Source organism: Hylobates moloch, unplaced genomic scaffold, assembly GCF_009828535.3.
Source record: "Hylobates moloch isolate HMO894 unplaced genomic scaffold, HMol_V3 SCAFFOLD_9, whole genome shotgun sequence".
In the NCBI taxonomy this organism is placed as follows: Eukaryota; Metazoa; Chordata; class Mammalia; order Primates; family Hylobatidae; genus Hylobates; species Hylobates moloch.
Genome location: NW_026652284.1, coordinates 14592120 through 14613849, shown reverse-complemented (window position 1 = coordinate 14613849; position 21730 = coordinate 14592120). Strand labels below are relative to the sequence as shown.

General features: G+C 56.1%; 1 protein-coding gene across 3 annotated transcripts in view; it reads right to left on the bottom strand.

The window, feature by feature from the left end:
• Positions 1–288: 288 nt before the first annotated feature.
• The window catches only part of PLEKHM2 (pleckstrin homology and RUN domain containing M2), a 50361-nt gene continuing 28919 nt past the window's right edge, over positions 289–21730 (bottom strand). Inside the window, exons 2-20 of one of the 3 annotated variants that reach the window (XM_032759021.2) lie at positions 18654–18760; positions 18181–18290; positions 17005–17104; positions 16372–16459; positions 15085–15271; positions 13635–13694; positions 9498–9726; positions 7212–8030; positions 6898–6967; positions 6689–6779; positions 6313–6377; positions 5856–5944; positions 5122–5254; positions 4341–4531; positions 3806–3871; positions 3017–3176; positions 2556–2735; positions 2356–2472; positions 289–1258 (exon numbers count right to left, since the gene is read on the bottom strand). In XM_032759021.2, coding sequence (XP_032614912.1) covers positions 1121–1258; positions 2356–2472; positions 2556–2735; positions 3017–3176; positions 3806–3871; positions 4341–4531; positions 5122–5254; positions 5856–5944; positions 6313–6377; positions 6689–6779; positions 6898–6967; positions 7212–8030; positions 9498–9726; positions 13635–13694; positions 15085–15271; positions 16372–16459; positions 17005–17104; positions 18181–18290; positions 18654–18760 — 3000 coding nt within the window. In that variant the 3' untranslated portion in view covers positions 289–1120. Of the gene's footprint in view, positions 1259–2355; positions 2473–2555; positions 2736–3016; positions 3177–3805; positions 3872–4340; positions 4532–5121; positions 5255–5855; positions 5945–6312; positions 6378–6688; positions 6780–6897; positions 6968–7211; positions 8031–9497; positions 9727–13634; positions 13695–15084; positions 15272–16371; positions 16460–17004; positions 17105–18180; positions 18291–18653; positions 18761–21730 lie in introns of those variants that run through there. The other 2 variants (XM_032759022.2, XR_004370851.2) reach the window with 2 other exon arrangements.

Sequence of the window (21730 nt, the reverse complement as noted above, 5' to 3'; positions counted from 1 at the left end):
GTGCAGATGTGCCCCGGGGCTTGAGCTGGTGGCTGTGCCTCCCCTGGCCGCTGTAGCAAACAGCAACAGGATGGAGGGCAAAGGTCAGGCCAAGAAACTCCCAGGGCCTGAGGGTCTGCAGACAGTGAGTCCACCCGGCAGCTGTGGCTGATCTGGTTCTGCATGTCCCGTGTGTCCCTTGTGTCAGGCGCAGGGCAGCTGATGGAGGAAGGTTTGCAGAAAGGGGCCCAAGGGATTTGGAGACCTCCCTTCCCCTACCCTGCTCAAAAACGGCCGGTGACAAGCCTCGGCAATATAACATGTCTATTTTATTTTAAAAAACAAAACCCAAACCACCTGACCCCTTCCCCAGGAGCCTCTTGACGAAACTCTAAGGAAGGGCCTGGCTCCAGCCAAGCAGGGGACGGTCAGAAGATGTCAACATGGATGCCAGGCTGGTGGGCTCTGCCCTTCTCCAAGCCCCCCATCCACCCCCTTTGCTTCTCAGTGCTACAGGCACTGCTGGGTTGAGGGGAGAGGCAGGGCAGGACTGTGGGCATGCAGAGCCTCCTGGCAGCCAGGGAGGGCTGCCTGCCCCCTGCATCTGGCGAGGCAGGCAGCTGTGTGCGCGGTGATGGAGCTAGGAGGAGGAAGCATGCGCAGACACCCCGTGTTCCCGCTTCCCCACGTGGCCAGGAGAGTGTTCAAATATGAAGAAGGATGGCTGGGCACTCAGGGCCCCAGCTCCCAACCCAGGAGAGGAAGAGGGGGCTCCCGCCCTCCTGGTTCTTTTGTTCTTCCTTAGATGGATGGTGTTCTCAGTGCCACTCGGCAGAGATTCTGCAGACTGAGGCGGAGGCCCAGGAGGAGGGCGTGCATCCACGGAGCCCACGGGGCTCGGACCCTCTGCCCCCAGTGACCTCCATTCGCTACCTGTCGGGCAGGATGCCCAGGGGTGCCGGGCACCTGATCTGGATCCCTGGAGTGAAGGGACCCTGTCTTAAGCCACACTCGGTGGTTCTGCCGCCCGGGGCAGGGGTGGGCTATAGGCTCCCGACAGCATGACAACAGCCGTGACAGTGTGCCTGCCGGCTGGCATGCCTTCCTTTCCTGCCCACCAGGGACGCCAACCAGCTCTGCCTCAGCACCAGGGGTCTCGGGAGGCTCGGCCGCGGCAGAGACTGTCGCTCCGCTGCCAGGCACTGTGGATGAGGCTCAAGGCATCCTCAAATTTCTTCTTGTGGGAGGCTTCTTGGATCGCCGTGTGGGGGAGGTCCACCTGTGTTGGGGGCGTGCAGAGAACAGATGAAGGCCACTGAGGGCCACAGGAGTCTGCAGGGCTTGTGGGCACCAGGCCTGCCTCTGCCTTGGCCACGGAGCCCCTGTCAGGCCCTCCCCATCTCTCCCTGGGAACAGCTTCCACGCTGTAGTTTCTCCCGCTCTTCCAGAGGCTTGAGCTAAGGATGGGGTGGTGCCCCCTGAGCCCCCTCTTTCCTGGGAAGGCCCCAGCTCTCAGGATGGCCCAGCGAGGCCGGCGCTGCACTCTGTTTGGCTCTGCGGGGAGGTGGTCTGTCCTGAGCTGTTCTCTGCCTCTGGCTAGTCCAGGCTTCCACGGGGCTAGAGTGTAGCATGTGCTCAAAACCCGCTTGTGCAGGGCTCTCATGAGCGCGCTCCCACACTGGCGCTAAGCCTGGAGGGACAGGAAGAGGGTACTGCCAATCTCGTGCCCCCCCATCTGAGCACAGCTGGAGGTCCACCACAATTCGTGCTGTCTGATTGGAACTGAGGTCAGGAATTAAGCTTCTTGGGTTCTGTTTTCAGCTTTGGCCTCAGACTCACTGGGAGTCAGGGTTTTGTCCCTTTGGTTCTAAGTTTTTGTGCCTGTCAGGTGTGTCTGCTCAGTCTGGGGCCGGCACCAACAGGCCCACCTTGGCCTCTGCCCCCAGATAGCTCCCTCCTGCCAGGCCACCCTCAATCACCCAAGGCCCAGTCCAAACCAGAGGCAGAACCACCCAGGCTGGAGTCCCACACCCACCTCCCGGGGCCCACCCCTTCCCTCCCAGGCCCTTGAGGCAGCAATGCTGAGTGGCTTGAGGGTCTCGGGCTCCCCAGCCTGGCAGGCTTGTCACCCTCTGGCCAGCCAAGGAGGGGACGGCACAGCAAGAGGCTGCAAGGACAGTGAGGACTCTCCTGGGTTTGTTTCAAGAGCAGCAGACACTCACCCCCGGGGCTGAGGCAGCAGCACCCTGGTACATGGCTATGCCCAGGACCCTAGAGGCAGGGCCAGGTCCTGGGAGCAGCCAGGGTTCCTCTCCCTGGGGATGGCTCCCCCTCCACAGGGTCCCTGGCTAATGGGTTTCCTGGGCAGCTGGGTACCTGATAGATGGTTTTCCACCCAGAGTTCAGTGCAGACAGCAATCGGTCCAGTTCAGAAGTGCAGCTCAGGTAGATGACCCAGGGCGGGAGGAGCTGCTGGCTGTCCTGGGAGAACTCCTAGGGAGAGCCAGGCCCCCGGGGTGAGCAGCCAGAGCTTTCCTTCTGCAGGCCCTGCAGCCCCGCCCCCACCCCCAGCTCACCAAGATGCAGTACTCCTTGCCCGGCTCTGTGGAGATGGCGCTGATGTCGCCCAGCTTGGCTGTGCCCAAAGAGCGAAAGAAGCTGGTCTGGCAATCCTCGTGGCACGTGAAGAGGCGGTCATCGGTGAGGACCAGGCAGCAGGGGATGCAGGGGCTGGGAGCTACACCCTGGGGGATGACCTGGCAGGGGGGCAGGGGAGAGGCAGGCTGGGGCCTCCAGGGCTGGTCTGCACCAGAACTCCCCAAGCCAGGGGAAGAGCCAGCCCTTCTGCTCTCCCTCCAGGGATCGGGAGCAAAGGCGGGGATGATGCCCCTGAGCTCCAGGGTCCATTCCTGGGCTGCCCCCTGAAGGTCCGTCTTGGCCCTCAGGTTGCTCTGTGACTATGGGTTTAGGGATGGGACCCTGGGGATCTGGGTGGGTCAGGCAAGCCAGGTGAGCGGTGGGGGCAGGCGAAGCTCACCCCTTTGGACACAGCCTGGCAGAGGTGCTGCATCCACTCGGCCATCTCGGCCTCGCTCTCGGCACTCAGCTCCAGGCAGGGCCGGTCGGAGAGAATGACCTGGAAGGCGTGGGGCCGATCCGTGGTGTTGGCTCTCCGGCAGCCACCGCACTGCTCCCCCCTGGGCCAGAGGAGAGGGTGAAACGGGAGCGAAGAGGCGAGGGCAGCACGGGGCGGCAGCCCCCAGGGTTGGTGCGGGGTGTTCAGCACAGGGTCTGCCCCACCATCCTGGGGGCTGGAGGATACCAGAGGGTTCTCCAGGCCCCTCCAGCTCCCGGGAGAGGTCTGGGAGCCCCACCCACCACCTTTCTGTGTAATGCCTTTCATCTTCAGAATGCCCAAGATCCTCTAGATACCCAAGCATGGCCAGGTGGGGTTGGGAATCAGCTGTCCCTCTGGCCCTCTGAGAATCGGCCACATTCATTCATGTGTGCTTCCTCTTGAGGGCCCGCTGTTCCTTCCAAATTCCCGAATGTCCATCTCCCATCAGGCCGGGAGCTTCTGGGGAAGGGCCTGCCTTCCCCATCAGACTGGACCTGTTCTAAGCCAGGAGCTCCTTGCTGCCTCCCTCCTCCCCTCCTGTGGGCTCCTTGCCGCCCTCAGACCGTGGAAGCCCCAGGCCACCTGTCAGGGCCGCTGGATGGGGTGGGGCTGAGGGCGAGGCTGAACTGCCAACAGGGCAGCCATCTCGAACCAGGGAGACGGCAGCTCTGGGCCCCAGGATACACCCGCTTCTTCCAGGACACTTACCCCATGTTCACCGAGAGCAGAGGGATGACATCGGTGCGGTCCGGGTACTGGTAGAGGATCCCGTTGCTGCAGGGGCACAACACAGGGCGAGTGAGGCCCGTCCCAGGAACTGGGGCCAGGCAGAGCCCAGGTCCCAGGGTGCCCCCCCCGCGCACATGCTGTGGCCATGAACCTGAGGCAAAGGACACCAGGGGCTGTCATCTACGGAAGGGAGGGTGAACAAAGGCCTGGCGGCCCAGCAGGGAACGTGGCCACCTCAGCAGACCTGGGGCACAGCTCCAGGTTCATCGGGGGACCAAGCCCGCGTCCTCCCCTGAGGTACTCAGGGATTCCTGGGGCCCCAAAGATGACTGGCTCCACAGAGAAGCTCTAACAGCCTGAGCTAAGTCAACTCCAAGCTCTTGTAGGGAAGGGAAGCATCCTCTCCTCAGGCTGCTGCCTTAGTGACCTGCTGCAGAGAGATCCCTGCTGGGGACCTGACAGCCCAGCCACCCCAGGGCCCAAGCCCCAGGCCCGGAGCTGCCAGGGCTCCCACCTGAGCACCACGAAGCACGTCTTCCAGTGTTCCTTGCCCAGGTAGGAGGTGCCCGCCTTGTAGTGCAGCATGCCTTCTTTGGTGATGGTGCCCTCAGGGGGTGAGCAGTGGCAGGGCGTGGGGCCCAGGGACTCGTCTGTGGGGTCCTCCCAGTGCACAAGGCCATAGAAGCGCACGGTGACAGCAGATGCCTGATGCGGGGGTGGGCACGGGGGACAAAGCAAGTAAGGCCTGGACCAGGCAGGTGGCTGAGCCCGGACTGGGCCTTTTTTTTTTTTTCTTTTTGAGACGGAGTCTTGCTCTGTCGCCCAGGCTGGAGTGCAGTGGTGTGATCTCCACTCACCGCAACCTCCGCCTCCCAGGTTCAAGCAATTCTCCTGCCTCAGCCTCCCAAGTAGCTGGGATTACAGGCGCCTGCCACCACGCCCGGCTAATTTTTGTATTTTTAGTAGAGACGGGGTTTTGCCATGTTGGCGAGGCTGGTCTCCAACTCCTGACCTCAGGTGATCCACCTGCCACGGCCTCCCAAAGTGCTGAGATTACAGGCGTGAGCCACTGTGCCCTACCAAGCAATGGTGTTTTAACCTCAGGACACATCCCAAGTAGGAAGGTGGATAAGACCTTCCTCCCTTCCAGGGTGGGAAAGCCCCGCCTTGCCCCGCCCAGGTAGGAGATTGCGAAATGGCAAAGACATCTATGTGCATCCCTTAACGCTCACGCCAAGGCGGCTGCTGCTCTGCTACCTCAGGGGCTGCACTCAGCTTCCTCCTCAGGTTCTTACCTCACACTTCGATTCTTGGGCCACAAATTTGGCCAGTGCCAGCTTCTCCATGGTGGCGTCCGTCAGGATGCTGGGGTAGGGAGGTTCTCGACAGCCTTTGATCATGGCTGACTTCAAAGAAGCCAAAAAGAACCTGCACAGGGAGTGAGGTTTGTGGTTAGAGGCCTGGGAACAGGGCCTCAACTGGACAGGGCTTAGTCTTGAGCGCTCCTGGCCTGGAGGGGTCACAGAAACTTGGGAGAGGGACTTGACTAGACCCAGTGACCAGGGCGGCAGGTGTGGCAATGACGAGGTCCAAGGTCATCAAATGACAACTGGAACAGGCCTGATCGTTCTCAATGGCCAAGGGGCCTTGGATTTTGACAGTGAGGGAAGACAAAGAGGGTGGGCAGGACTTGAACGGTTGGGACCTTGAGCCAGGACAAGGATGCAAGCATTCAAGGGCATGCCTGGCCCAGCAGCATGGCTCTCTGCCTGCCTTCCTGTCGGACAACTCATGCCAGCACCCCCAAGAGTTGCCAGGGGCTGAGGTCACCTGGGCTGACCACATGAGTCCTATGATTGTCGTCTACTTGCCTGCCTCTCTGAGCAGATGCAGGCTCTAGAGGGAATGCATCTGGTTTCCCCTCCTGGATCTCCCACTTCCCACCCCCACCCCCCACCCCCAGGCCACCCACACCTATGGGCAGCTGCGGACTCTCCAATCCTTCCAGAGGGGCGGGGTTGCCACTCACTCAGCCAGCGCCACATCAGCCGTGTCCAGCAGAAACTGCTTCCTGCGGTTGGTGCACACCAGCTTCACCGTCTGCTGGTCCAGGCCAACCTGCCAGAAACCACAGCCTGACATGCACTCGGGGCTTAGCTGCTGCCTGGTGGAGGAGGCAGCGTGGCCAGGCTGAGCGCTTGCTGGGGAGGAATAAGCACACCCCGGGCCACCACCAAGTAAAGCCCCAGAGGCCAGGGGCTGGCATGAGTGAGGGAGGGACGGTCAGAAGTCTAGCAGGGGAAGAGGCGACCTCAAGCTTGGTTCTTACCCCTAGCATCTTGTACAGAAGCCTCTCTGAGAGTTAAGTTGGTGCCCAACCCCGGGAGGTGAGTAAGGGGCCGTGCCTCACCCTGCAGCTCTATGGGTAAGTGGCTTGAGAAGCCCTGTACCTACAGCAGGCGCGCAACTGCGGAGCCTGGACTCACCGACACATAGTCAAGTTCATTGTAAGAAACGGCCTCTTCCACCAGGTATGGCTTCTCTGTGGCCCCTGAGAGAGGAGACCCCAAGTCCTATTATCCCCACAGGCCTCTTTTCCCTCCCCCTGCCCCATTTTCTTAGACATAGCCCCCTCTCTTAGGGGGCCTCTCCTTGCCCTGCAATAGGAGAATGGCGTGGAGTGCTCACAGAGGGAGCCCCCGGCTCACGTCTCAGGGCTGCTGGCAACACCTTCCTTGGTATGCCTTTCCATCACTGCGTGCCAGGCAGCCGGGAGGCACTCAGAGGGCAAGGGGACTGGGGAAAAGGGGCTGAGAGTCAGCCTCGTCCACAACCCGCTGTCTGCCTGGGGGCGGCGGGCACCTTTCCGGAGCAGGTAGACATAGCAGTCTGTGAGCAGCACGTACAGCAGCTGCAGGTTGCCCTCCATGTGCCCGGTGCTCATCCGGATCATCTGGGGGCCGAAGCAGACAAGGGTCAGGCAGGTGGCTCCTGCAGCTCCAGCGGGGGCAGTGGCCCATCCCGCCTCGCCCTTGGCGTCTCTTGCTCACTCCTGAGTTCCTAGGACTTACTTTGAACAGCTGCTCTTCATTTTCTCTGAACACATGGATCATTAGCAGGAGCAGGTGATTGTTGTCTACTCTGTGAGGGCCAAGTCAGGAGGGCGAGGTGTCAGGCGGGCAGGGGTGGGAGAGGCCACACCCCACCCCAGAGCCAGGGGGTAGTGCCTCCGCCTCCCACTAGGAGCCAAAGTTAGGGAGGGAGGCTCACACCCCTTTTCACTCAGGCTAGGTCTTCCTAGTACTTAATTTATCTGGAGGTCAGAGGCGCAGTGTCCCCAGCTTCAAGGGCTGGGAGAGTCCCGTGCCAGCCGCAGTCTTGTTACCTGAACTCCGAGGAATGGACCATCTCCGAAGGGCTCCCCTGTCCCTCATCCACCCCAGAATCCTCAGCGCTACTCAGACACGGGCTGGGCTGGTCTCGCTTGAGCTGGCAGAGAACCTCCTGGGTCCTAGGCTCTGGCTCAGACACAGGCCCCTCCCTGACCAGGGACAGCTGGGCCTCCAGCTCCTGAGCCTCCCTCGTGGTATCCTCTAGGGGCCGAGGCGTCTGTCCCTCTCCTCCTCCTCCCTCTTCTTCTTCGCCAGCAGCCTCAGGGCTACTAGGAACATGCAGCGGTTGGCCAAGCCCTGCAGGGTCATGGTGGCCGCCACCTGATGTAACAGTGCTTGGACTCTCGACGGTAAAGCGGTAGAAGTCCATTGGGGCTGAAAGCCCCTCACTAAAGTCGCAAAGCGGCGGCCTCTCCGGGGCATCCCCGGGACAGCCGGTCCGAAAGGACTGATCTGGGGGCTCAGCACGGGAGCACCAGGTGCTGGGGTCCAGCTGCCCGTTGAGCTGGTCGATAACCTTGCTCAGGGGCTGCCCCAAGCGCTCCATGGAGGTGTCCTTCATCTCGGGGATCAGCAGGCCCGGCTCGGAGCGCTCGCTGCTCTCCGTGGTGCTGCTCGGCCCCTCTCCCTCCTCCTGGGGGGAGGCAAGTGTAGTGTCTGGCGAGTCCCGCCCCAGGCTTGGGCTGCCGTTGCGGCTGTCACCGTCCCCCTGCTTGGCACATTTCTTCTGGCTGCAGGCGGGGTGGAGTGGACTTGCCTCCTCATCTGATCTGCTCTTTTTCTTCTTGCCAATTTTCTTCTTCTTGGTGACCCTGGGACAGTAATGATGGGGAGAGAGTTAATACCTGAGTAGTCCAGTGCTGAGGAAAACCAGGCTGGGTCACGGTGGCAATGCTGGCCATGTAACCTCTGAGGGTACAGCTAGCGCGTCAGTGGTCCTAGGCAGTGCTGGGTGGAGGCACTGGGTCAGAGGACAACAGTGGCTCAGGCCCCGAGGTACCCCCTTTGCTGGCAGATGCAGGGTGGGGGTAGCATGGGCTGGGCACAGATGGCTGCAGCCAGAGGAACCCCAGAGTGGGTCCTCTGAATTCCTCCTAATGGAACAGCTGAGCTAGCTGCACTCTAGGAAAGAAAAACAGGCCATGGCTGGTCAGGCAATGCCCCCTCCACTCAGCCCCGCTTAGGATGTGGATCCTGAGCTGACCTCACTTCCCTTAGGCGTCATCATGGAGGAATCACCCAGAAAGTACTCAGCGCTTTCTGGGCTCACACTCCGGGTCCCACTCTGGTTCCAGGTTGGCTGGAGCGGGCTTAGCTAAGGGACCCCAGGTCTGAGCATGATGCTGCTGTGGACTGGAACCAGCCCATGGGGTGGCCTCCCGGCTCCAGTCACTGGGGAGCAATCCCCCGCCTCAGGCCAGCAAGCCTGGGCAGTCTGACACGCACACAGGGCTTTTCCTCTTAGTCAGTGTGAAGTTTCAAGAGGGGGTCAGGGAGGTCAGGGAGCCGGGGAGGCTCTGGTTGACAGTCCCTGCTGGCCACCCACCACGTCCTTCCTTTCCATGTCCTGCCCATATGACAAAGATACTTTTCTTTCAATGAATCTCAGAAATTGTATCTTCACTTCCAAGAACTCCCTTGGGGAGAAGTCCAGCCTGAAGGTGCTTTCTGATCTTAGGCAGACCCAGCAAATGCCCTGGCAGCCTGGACATGGCCCCAGACACCAGCCACGGTCGCTGCCTGTCCCACCTGCTTCCAAGGGCTTGAGCCCTACAATGGAGTGAATGTGTGTGTCCCCTCCCAATTCCTGTGTTGAAATCCTAACTCCCGATGCGATGGTATTGGGGGTGGGAGGTGATGAGGTCCTGAGGGTGGGATCCTCAGGAATGAGATCAGCGCCCTCATAAAAGGGACCCTAGAGAGCTCTCTCTCTGCTCCCCGCCATGACACAGCGAGAATAGGGCCATCTGTGAATCCCTCATCAGAGTCTGGCCATGCCAGCACCCTGACCTCGGACTGTAGGCTCCAGAGCTGTGAGAAAGAATGTCTGCTGTGGAAGCCGCCCGTCTGTGGTGCTTTGTTCCAGCAGCCGAGCTGACTAGGACAGGCCTCCACTTCCTCTTGCTCAAAGAACGTCCTAGAGGTGGGAAGGGTTTCCAGGAAGGCATGCAACTGCCCTCAAGGGGTGTCCCGGTCTGCCCTGGATGAACAGCTGATGCTGGGAGTGGACAGGTTGGACCCCAGGACCTCAGCTCCTTTCTGGGCCCCTCCCTGCTGACCTGATGACCTCCAGCTCCGTGCAGGCATCTGGCGGGTGCAGGGCCTGGGCCTCCTCCTTCTCCTGAGAGGTGGTGTGCACAGGGGTGGTGTCAGAGGAGGACACAGTCTCTGCCGGCTCCTCGTTGAAGGGGTTCTGGCGCTGGGTGGGGCTCCTGGTGGGGGCCTTGCTGCTGGTCAGGTCGGAGGCTGTGGAGCGGGGACCGCTCACCGTGTCTGTGAGGTCTCCATCTGGGAGGACAAGGAAGCAGGAGACACCCTGTCAGGCACCCCCTGGGGTCCCCAACCCCCAGAGCATGCGTTAGCCCAGGAGGGAGGCAAACTGGCCAATTCCTCCCAGGGAAACCTGACCAGCGTGGCCCTATTTCGAGTAGAAGCCACAACCTAACGGGACATGGGATTTTGTACTTTAGGAGCAACTTGGAGGGACCACCATCTCCACCACCCTTGGGGGCCCTCCAGAGCTCACAACAATTTGGCTGAGTTTGTGTTAAGGGCCCCGCAGTAAAGCAGCCTCCAGGCTCAAGCTCCAGGCTTAAGTCCCATAGGGATGGTGACTTCGAGGCCTCCATGGGTGGCTGGGAGCCCTAGAGAGGAGCCAGGCTGCATGCCTCTTAAGTTACCCTCAGAGCCTTCCTGCTAGGACGCTACAGGGGTACCCAGCAGCCCCGTTAGCCCCATACCCCACTTGTAGGGCTGAGAGGTGCCCAAAGTCCTCTGAAGGGTCCCTTGCAGAGGTAAAAGGAACACAAAGGGAGAATAATAGAGGAAGACAGCAGAGAAAGTGAGGGGTGCAGAGTGGGGGCAGAGGCTGGGAGGACAGGATGGGAGCCCAAGGGGTGGGAACCATGGGGCAGAGGGAAATGCCCAGAGCACAGAGTAGAGACAAGATGACACAGCAGGGCAATGAGAACAAGGTGCGAAGGGGCAAAGACAGGGGTCCGAGAGGCCGCCCCCCAGGCTGCTTCTCCCCAGCACCCCTGACCCTACATACTCCTCGGGGGCAGGACCAGGCGCCCCTGCAAGGGTGGTGCTGAGAACTCCATTTCTTTTTTTTTTTTCGAGACGGAGTCTCTCTCTGTCTCCAGGCTGGAGTGCAGTGGCGTGAGCCTGGTTCACTGCAACCTCCGACTCCCGGGTTCAAGTGATTCTCCTGCTTTAGCTTCCCAAGTAGCTAGGATTACAGGCATGCGCCACCATGCCCAGCTAATTTTTGTATTTTTAGTAGAGCTGGGGTTTCACCATGTTGGCCAGGATGGTCTCGATCTCCTGACCTCATGATCTGCCCACCTCGGCCTCCCAAAGTGCTGGATTACAGGCGTGAGCCACCGCGCCCGGCCGAGAACTCCATTTCATTCAAGCGTCAGCTCACTGACTGGTCCTTTCTGAGTCATACCCTGACACGGCCCCTGAGAGGGGAGCTGGCTTAGACATCCCGCCCCACCCAGCCATCTGCCCCTGGTTACTGGAACAGGGCAGGAGAGGGAGCATGGGCAGGTGAAGCACACAGCCCATATGGCCAGTGGCAGATGGGAGCTACCCAAGCAGAGAGCTGAGGCCCAGCTGGTGAAACCGCCTAGGTGAGGGTCAATGGCAAGGGCCGTGGCTGGTCATGCTCTATTTGCTGGCCAATGCTCATCTTGCTGGCCGCTGTCTGCCCGGAAGAAAAGAGGCAAACATGCACCCCACAGCCCCACTGGGGGCCCAACCAGCTGTCAATTTAGTGCCTCTTGGAAGCCACAGGGCAGCTGTCTGCTGATGCAGCACACCGTCCTTTATTTTTTTTTGAGACAGGGTCTCGCTCTGTCGCTCAGACTGGAACGCAGTGGCGCAATCACAGCTCACTGTAGCCTGGACCTCCTGGGTTCAAGCGATCCTCCTGCCCTGCCTCAGCCCACAGAGTAGCTGGGACTATAGGCATGCACCACCACGCCTGGCTAATTTTTATATTTTTAGTAGAGACGGGGTCCCCCTGTGTTGCCCAGGCTGGTCTCAAACTCCTGGGCTCAGGCGATCCTCCAGCCTCAGCCTCTCAAAGTGCTGGGATTACAGGTGTGAGCCTGGCTCTTTTTTTTTTTTTTTTAAGTCTGCTGTCTTTTAATATAAGGACAAAAGAGGAGGCTAAAGGCAATGAGTAGCTCTGCCAGAAAAGATCAGCAACATCGGGGACTTTTTCCAGATTTCCTGGGATCCCAGAGCCTGAGTTCTAAGATACAGAAAACATGTCTCTCGGTCCCAAAGCAGGCTCCTGCCAAGCCCATGTGTTCTTGCTCCTGCCCCTGTGATTCTCCTCAGCACGCGCAGTTGCACCCAAGAGGAGCCCTGAGAGGTGAGTGGGCAGATCATGAGATGTGGTGGGTGTCAAGGCCCGGATGCCCACCAGTTCTGTAAATAAGCCAAAGACCAGGGGAAGGCCACCCGAGGCTCAGAGTTTGGAGCTGCCCCAAGTCCTGCCTTCCTCCAGGTCCAAGGAGAAGACAGAGCCTCCCCAGGTGAGCTGCCAGAGTGAGCTCAGGAATCCTGCTCCAGGAACTCCAGAAATCTCACCCTGCCCTGAGGCAAGCAGTGCAACTGGGCTGTTAGTTCTCAGGCCGCAGGGAGCTCTGAAAGGCTGTAGAGGAAGGTCAGGGCCTGCTTGTCAAGTGACTGCAACAGGCGTGTCAGGAGGGGGGGTTAGTTGTTAGAATCGGAGGGAAAAAAACCAATATCCAGCATGTGTGCTGCAAGAAGAGAGGCTGAGAGGGTATATGATGTTATGATGGAATTCTGGAATCCAAGCTAATTTAACTCAAACAGGGGACCCTTCAATGCTACTCTTGGCCAAGTGTCATAGTTTATTTTTCCCAATGCCACGTCTTATTTCCCACAGAGTTAAGGTATTTCATATTCACATTGTTTGGGAATGGATCACCTGTCACCCATTACTGAGCGTTCACGTCTCTAATAATGCAGGGAGAGCCACCTCCCCTCATCCTCAGGGTGCAGCAGTTCTCACCTCCCCTGTTCAGAGGCCAGGTTCCCTCACCTCCCCTGTTCCAGCCTGGAAGTGGCCCAGAGGGTAGGAGCCTCTTTAATAACAGGGATTTGGACCAGGTGCAGTGGCTCATGCCTGTAATCCCAGCACTTTGAGAGGATGAGGTGGGTGGATCACCTGAGGTCAGGAGTTCGAGACCAGCCTGGCCAACATGGCAAAACCCCGTCTCTACTAAAAATACAAAAATTAGCCAGGTGTGGTGGCACACACCTGTAATCCCAGCTACTTGGGAGGCTGAGGCAGGAGAATCACTTGAACCCGGGAGGTGGTTACAGTAAGCCAAGATCACACCACTGCACTCCAGCCTGAGCAACAGGGCGAGACTCTGTCTCAAAAAATAAAATAAAATAACATAAAGTAAAATAACAGGGATCTGCTATGGCCTCAGATTTAAGGGGGAAGCATTCACCTTATTGGCAACATAGCCTTTGCTTTGAGTAATCGTGGCAACGTGGGAATAGCTTTGTGAATTTATGAAGTGGAATTTCAGGCAGAAAAATGCCCAGGCACTGCTACTGCCCAGCAGACAGGGTGGGAGGGCTGGCAGATTTCCTTTTAATCTGCTTTAAAGCTTCAAAGAGATTCTGTCTGTAGGAAGTTCCAGCTGTACCTGGGCAGTTCCCTCACTTGGACCTCAACCACTCCAAAACACCCAAGAGGACGCCATTAGGAACAGACTGAAAGAATCAAGCTCTTTCTCTTCGATGCTCATCTGACCCGAAGGAGCTTACAACTCGCATGTTTAAAGGCATGGTTTTCCAGAACAAGACTTGGTTCACTGGATCAGGCCCTACACACCGCGAGAGCATCAGCTCGCTCTGGAATCAGGAAGGGTGATCCTGTATCTCCCGAAATGCAGCCACTTAGTGACTCCGAAAGGCCACTGTGCAAAGGCAGGAGCCCTGCACTGGGAGAAAGGATTTGCCTGTGGCTAGAGGTTGAGTTTTCCCACTGCAGAATTCCATCTATTAGAACACCAAACTTGGCTTTATTATGATTATGGACATTATTATAAATAATAAGGAGCTGATTTGATACATGCAGCAAGCTTGGCATGGAAACATTGCAAAACAGGAAAAGAGGGTAACAGCGGACTCTGGCCCACCTTCCCAGTCTGTGCTGGGTACAGACGGCACTGCTGGAAACACATCTCCAAAATCATAATCTACAAAAACGAGGGACAAAACTGAAGATTAGAAACACAGGCAGTGGAAGGACGACTGGAGGGAGGGGAGGGGAAATGGGGTGGGAGACATGGGGAGGAAATAGGAGAGGAAAACTTCAACTTTCTACATTGTATCCAACAACCTTGGGGAAACTTACTAGGGCCCTGACTGCCTCTTAGCTCAGGCGCTGGCCCAGGAGCCTCCAACCAGCTGGAAAGACCTGTCAGGGTGACCCATTTCCACACCCAGAAGCTGGTTCTGGCAGAGAGAAGCCTGGCTGCCTGTGCCTAGCTTTGTTTTCTACCTCTTGCGTGCCTTCCCTCCGTACCCTAGCAGGGCAAGGAGACGCTGCCCTGGCAGCTGCAGTTGCACAATCTCCAAATTGCTGAGGGGACACCACCATCCATGGATCCTTCCTTGCCCTGGCTCTTCCGGCAAGGCCCACCCCTCCGACTCCTCTAAGGTGGCCCATGGGCCCAACCTAAGGAGACTGAGCCGCCGTCTTCAGCTTGCACGGTCAGCAATGCAGGTCTTGCTAACAGCAAGTTTGAGAGGGACCTCCCTTCCTGGGACATATAACCCGTGGTACAGCAGAAATAAAGAAAGGGGAAGGTCAAGGTCTCAATGCTGAGGCAATTCTAGGGTGCCCCAGGGCTGAACTGGGGCTGAGATCCCCTTCCCTGGAGGTGACGTGGTGGGGTGAAGTAAATGAAGGGCTCTGGTCTCCCACAGGAGATAAAGAGGGGAAAATGGCCAGTTTTATCCATGAACACCAGGGCCTAAGGTTTGAAAGAAACCAGGCTGTTCCAGTAAATCACTGGGTCAAGTCAACAAAATGACCTGCAGCTTCTTCCTCGGTCCCTGATGCAAAGGGTGCGACCATCCCAAACACATCAGCGAGCGCAGGAGGAACTCAGAGAAATCGGACGGACACACAGGACACAGTGGCAAGGCTTCCCTGCGCTTCAGACCTGCCTGGTTCTCTCTTCTTCTAGGGGTTGCTTAACCTCTTTCTGCAAAGACTGTGGGGTCAGACAAGCTCCCCAGAACAGGCAACACTCAACCCTGTGACAAGATTTCCAGGTCCCACTGCTAAACCTTCCTTGCTTAGAAAACTGCCACAGGCATGTGACTAGAACCTTCTGGAAAAGGGTCTAACCTTAAAAATAGATATATATAGAATTTCAGCTTTTTGTGCCCAGAATCCACTTTTTAGCCACCACAGGGACTCTGAGGAGATGAAGATCTGGGAAATGACAAGCCCTGTTTAATTGCAAATTTCAGCCCCCAGACCAGAACTAGCCAAGAAAGACATCACCCAGCCAGGCTTAAGCAGCTCAAGTCTGTTTCACAACAGGGTCTTAGCCTTTCTGCCCTGGGGCCACTCACCCTCACTAGATGGGGCAATCGCACTGTCATCCCACTCCAGGTTGGTGGAGGTGACGGAGTTGAAGGAGTTGAGGGACAGACTGTCTGAGCCGTGGACCGAGCTGGGAAGGCGGTCTTCAAAGTCCAGCAGGTACTGAGGTTTGTAGTAGTCGGGCATGTAGGGGGCCAGGTCTAGGTAAGGGGCATCCTGAGGAGAGAGTAGAGGAGGCCCGTTTGGTGGGAGGCCTCGTGTAGCGGCCTTCTGCAGACAGCAGGATCCAGGCCTGGGAGACACAGATGTGCCCTTTGGGAAATCAATGGCTTAAAGTAGTAAATTCAAAGAAAAGCTGCTAAGAAGAGCAATGTGAATAGTGTTGGCTTTTAAAGCTGTGGACTTCAGGCTGATGGAAGACAGAGCTGTCAGAACTCAGCTACACCCTTTGATGTCCCCGCTCTCTCTCTCTCTCTTTTTTTTTTTTTGAGACAGAGTCTCACTCTGTTGCCCCGGCTGGAGTGCAATGACGTGATCTCGGCTCACTGCAACTTCCACCTCCCGGGTTCAAGTGATTCTCCTGCCTCAGCCTCCCAAGTAGCTGGGATTATAGGCACCCACCACCACACCCCGCTAACTTTTGTATTTTTTTTTAGTAGAGACGAGGTTTCGCCATGTTGGCCAGGCTGGTCTCGAACTCCTGACCTCAGGTGATCCACCCACCTCAGCCTCCCAAAGTGCTGGGATTATAGGTGTGAGCCACTGCGCCTGGCCCAAGGAAGGTCATTTGATTAGGACGGGGCAGCTGCATCCATTTTGAGCCCAGTCCAAGAGGTGCCTGGGAGCCTCTTTGGCTCCATGTGCGCCAGCATCTCGTTTATATAGGGTGTGATGGGGAAAGAAGCTTGAGAACTTGAAGAGGGTGGCTGAAGGCTCGTCATGGAGCTGATGACACTTTTCAGAACCCCAGAAGCACCAGGCTGAATCTGCCTTGTCCTTCTAACTCTTCACGTCCTAAACATGAAGGCCAGTTCTTCTGGGCTAAGATACTCCAGGCAATGTGGCTTTTCTCCAAGTTGGATAGGGAGATAGGAAAAAGTCACCTGAACCAGGAATTCTTGCCATCACTTCTCTTCTCACTCAATTCGACGGACCGTGAAACCTTTCCCTCGCCCAAAAAAACAAGCTTTGCTCAAGCCCAGTCATACTCAACAAGCTCCCTCAACAAGACCTGAGAAATGAAGCCACCGCCCACCCTGCCCCCACCCTGCCCTCTCCTCTGCTTCCCACAAGCAGCGAGAGCCCTGGTGTCTCACCAGATCCAGCTCGAAACGAATGAACTCTAGCCCGGACACCAAGGTCAGGAAGAGCGTCAGGTGATCGTGGCTGCAGACCAGGGCATTCCTGCAAGACACGAGAAGCCACGATGGTGCCTCTGGGTCTGTTTACCAGCCTGGCCTAACCTTACCAACATGCCAGCTGTGTTGAAATTTGACACGTGATGTCCCCCACCTTGGACAGCACCCAGATTGATATAGCTGTTGCCCACCACCCTCTCAGCAATCTCCTACTGGGTCAGCAGCCACACTGCACTGTCCTGCCAGTGTCTTCAGAGATGGACGAGCACAAGGCTTGTCAGGCTCTCAGCAGCTGCTGTACACACTCTGTTCCTGCAGCAACCCCAGCAAAGGCTGAGCCAAAGCTTGGGCACTGGTCAGGTCTGAAGCCTGGGAGGAGGACCAGGGAGCAGCAGAGACCCAGACTGTACCCAGGAGCCCAGATGGGCCATGGGTGCTCCCGGTGAAGGCCACCCAGCTACCGGCAAGGTTCTAATGGCTCTCTGGCATCACTGATATGGCACACTGTGCTGTCTGCATGACAAGAGCCTTTGGGAGGTGGCTGAAGGGGAGCTCTGAGGCTAGAGGAGACAGACCATCCCAGACACTCACTTGACGTAGTACTTATGCAGCAGACCCAGGTTCTCCTGGAACAACCGCAGGTAGCTCTCCAAGGAATTCTCGTTGAGGGCTAGGTACAGCCAGGCACGGCCTGCAAACAAAGGCAGGAGTAACCGGCAGGAAGGCCTGTCAGATTGCTGGCTTTTATTTGCCAAGCAAGGGCAGAAAGGAAAGAAAGAGCAGGTAAGGGGACCAGGCACTTCAGCGGCCTTTGCGCTTGGTGGGGTACCATAACCCCTGAGTGCTTTATTTGCCTAGTCAGACCTCAGCATGTAGCTGGCCAGGAAATTCTGATAAAGAGGGCAGACTGCACACTTCAGATAGGTCAAGAAACGCCAGGACCCTGCACTGATGCTGTAGACTAACAGTGATCCCAGCTCAGGGAGAGAAACCAGACTCCACAGCACGTGCTCAGGCTGGGATTCTATAGGAATCCAGCTCTCGCTGGCAGCTCGCCCTCCTTCTCCCCATCACTGCTGCACCAAAAAACCATCATATGCAGGGAGAAAAGAGGCCTCATGGAGGGGGCTGGCATTTTATAAATTTATTATTTATTACTATTATTTTATTTTTTGCGACAGAGACTGTCACCCAGGCTGGAGTACAGTGGTGTGACCATAGCTCACTACAGCCTTAAATTCCTGGGCTCAAGGGATCTTCCTGCCTTACTCTCCCAAACTGTTGGGATTATAGGCATGAGCCACTGTGCCCAGCCATTTTCCTAAATCTTTACAGATGGGGTCTCACTCTTTCTTCCAGGATGGAGTGTAATGCTGTGGTCACGCCTCACTGCAGCCTCAAACTCCTGGGCTCAAGCCATACTCCCACCTCAGCCCCTGAGTAGCTGGGACTATAGATGTGTACCAAGACATCCACCTAATATTTAAATTTTTGTAGAGATGGGGTCTCACTGTGTTGCCCAGGCTGGTCTAAACTCCTGGCCTCAAGCCATCCTCCCTCCTCAGCCTCCCAAAATGCTGGGATTACAGGTGTGAGCTACCATGCCTGGCCTGGTGCTGGCATTTTAACACCCCATTGCTACTGGACACCACCAGGTAATTTGCCTCCCAGGGCTGACCCTGGGGGTAAACCTGGGACAGAGCCCCAAGCTACCCACAGAGAAGGTGGAGCTGGTCCCTTCCCCAGCATCTCCTTTTGACTACTCACTGCGCCCCAGGTTTGTGGCCACGTGCTGCAGCACCTCGATCTGCTTGATGGCCTCTCTCCGAGTGAAATGCACCACGAGCACCCAGTAGCCAGAGGAGAGGTCTTGCAGTCTGAGAAAACAGGACAGGAGCTGCTGTGACCTGCATGGGGCCACGCTGGGAAGCTGCAATCGGCTGGTCCAGCAGTGAGCGCAAGGCAGGAAGTGATGGATCCCCAGCAGGTCTCCCAGGCACCCAGCACACCTTCACACCATCATGTCATTTGTGGCGAATCCTCCCTCCATCATTTATGTCTGCCCAGAGATGATTTACTGGGGTAACTACAGAGAGACTGTGGCCCACTTGAGTGGGACAAATGCCTTTCTGCCAAGGGGAGGGAAGAAAGAAAAGGCAGAGAAGCTAAGGGTTTCTCTGTGGAGGCTACTCATGGCCTGGGTTGTGCTCCGTGGTCTTTGGAAACTTCCTCCACCTTACCCGTACAGCAGGGCGTGGTCCAGGTGCTCACACAGACGCTGCAGGACCTTGTCATGGTTCCGGATGGCAGGGGTCTCATCCTCACATGCAGCAAAATAGCTCTGCAACTGAAAGAAAAGAAAAAGAACCCCTCCAAATCAGAAATGGATTAAGAGGAGGGCCACAAAAGTTCTGGAATCAAGAAGGTAGCTAAAAAAAAACCAGTCAAATAGTGTATCTACAATGACCAACAGAGACGTCTACCTCAAACCATCCTGTCCCAGCTGCTGCTCTGGCACTGGAGGTTCCAGCAGGCAACGGCTGTATCTTTACAGCCCAGTCCCCAAGAGGCACCCAGTCAGCAGTCCGCACAGTGACAACTTGAGGCTGGAGGGATCCATAGTCCATGCATAGGTCTCAAGCGGTGGCAAGCTTCAGGCCAGGGCCACAGCATGGCACAACTTCAGGGGCACTATGTATAGTGCTGTCTAGATCAATGCCACACAAACCCAGAGTGGTGGCATTGATACAGAGAGCACTAGACGTATTTTCCTCCCATTGTCAATAGACCTTTAAACTTTGCTTATGTTATTTTTTTGCCCTATTGGGAAATTTTTAATTTTTAGGCAGTCAAATCTGTCCATCTTTTCCTTTATAGTTTCCCATTTTTCCCAGTCATATATTAGAAAAGTATCTTTTTTTCTTTTCTTTTTGGTTGTTGTTTGTTTTATTGAGACAAAGTCTTGTTCTGTTGCCCAGGCAGAACTGCAGTGGCATGATCTCGGCTCACTGCAGCCTCCACCTCCTGGGTTCAAGTGATTCTCCTGCCTCAGCCTCCCAAGTGGCTGGGATTACAGGTGCCCACCACCACGCCCAGCTAATTTTTTATCTTTAGTAGAGAAGAGGTTTCGCCATGTTGGCCAGGCTGGTCTCAAGCTCCTGACCTCAGGTGATCCACCCACTTTGGCCTCCCAAAGTGCTGGGATTACAGGCGTGAGCCACTGTGCTCGGCCTGTTTGTTTTGAGACAGGGTCTCACTCTGTCACGCAGGCTGGAGTGCAGTGGTGTGATCACAGCTTGCTGCAGCCTCAATCTCCTGAGTTCAAACAATCCTCCTTCATATCACAGTGGCCCCACTTGGAGCTACCCTCTGCATACACTAAGGGCTGATGGACTGGGACACCTGCCCCACCAGCCTTCTTGCCAGCCTTCTTGACATGGAATACTAGAATTGCCTGCAATGCTGGATATGGATCTAGGTGCATGCAAGGCTCATGTTAAGCCCTACACCAAGAAGGACACCACTATTCCTGGACTGGGCTGATAAAAGGAGATTTGGACAGTAGGTGAGATGAACTGCAGCACAGTGCAAACCCCACCAGGCTGATGAAGGCAAGGGCAGCTCCATCAGCCTACTTAAGGACAAGAAAGCCCAGATATTGGGCTGAGTTCACTGCAACCGCAGTTACAGAGACAGGGCCCCTTTCAAGCACAGCTCTAGGAGAAAAGTCTCCCAAGTTCATGTTAGCCATATCCTGTTCTGCTACCACCCTTCCAATGGCCAGAAGGGAGTAGAACACAAGAAAAGAGCACAGATGCCTGATCCTGATCTCAGGTTTAAGCTCTTGGGACAAACGTATTCTCAAGTGTGTTCTGGAAGCAGTGGTAGAGATGGCCACAGCAGGCAAGATGCATCAACCACACCAACAAGCATGTGCTCCTGGAGAGAGGCCAACAATTCAGCTCCCACAACAAAAATAGCCTCTCTTCTCTGCAGCCCGGAACAAGCCTGGCAGGCCTGTCAGCCAGGACAAACCTCAGTCCTGCAGGGTCTTCCCTTCCCTTCCTCCCAGAGGCAGGCAAATCAGAGCACCAGAAGGAAAGATTTCTAGAGCTGAAAGAAAGAGCAATAAGCCTGCAAAAACTGCATAATCCTTCTCAGCAACAGCTGGAAACATTATTGCACACTTCAGTATTAAGTACCACCACACTAGGGTAGAGCTTTTTATTTTTTTAATTTCAAAATCTGAGTAAATCTGAGATCAGAGAGCCTATAGACAGATGTTAGAGCTGGAAGCATCCTTAGAGATCTAGTGCAATGCTCTCATTAAACAACCAAAACAGGGCCGGGTGTGTTGGCTCACACCTGTAATCCCAGCACTTTGGGAAGCCGAGGCGGGTAGATCACAAGGTCAGGATTTCAAGACCAGCCTGGCCAAGATGGTGAAACCTCGTTCTCTACTAAAATACAAAAATTAGCTGGGTGCGGTGGCAGGCATCTGTAATCCCAGCTACTCAGGAGGCTGAGGAAGGAGAATTGCTTGAACCTGGGAAGCAGAGGTTGCAGTGAGCCAAGATCGTGCCACTGCGCTCCAGCCTAGGCAGCAGAGTGAGACTCTGTCTCCAAAAACAAAAACAAAACAAAACAAAACAAAACAGGGCTGGGCACAGTGGCTCACGCCTGTGATCCCAGCACTTTGGGAGGCCGAGGCGGGCAGATCACGAGGTCAGGAGATCGAGACCATCCTGGCTAACATGGTAAAACCCCGTCTCTACTAAACAAAATACAAAAAATTAGCCGGGTGTGGTGGCGGGTGCGGTGGCGGGTGCCTGTAGTCCCAGCTATTCGGGAGGCTGAGGCAGGAGAATGGCATGAACCCGGGAGGCAGAGCTTGCAGTGAGCCGAGATCGCGCCACTGCACTCCAGCCTGGGCAACAGAGCGAGACTCTGTCTCGAAAAAAAAAAAAAAAAACCCAGAATATTATTAATTCTCTTGAATTATAATTCCCACATGGAAAAGAATGTGTATATGTGTGTATTTACAGAGACGAGGTTAAGTCCCTCAATATGGTTTTTAGTTAAGTGATGGACCCAGGGCTGGAACTCAGACTCCTTTCTCAGCTAAGATACCTTTAAAGAAAAATTATTCCGAAAACATTTGCTCATTGTAAAAATGGAAGCAACACAGAGGTGTGTATAAAGAATAAAGGCCCCTTTGCTCCCATTTACTATTGCCAACAGCTTGGTGTGCACGTATCCCCCCAACTCTTTTCCTGTATACACAGACCTAAGAAAAAAAGGAAAAAAAAAAAAAAAA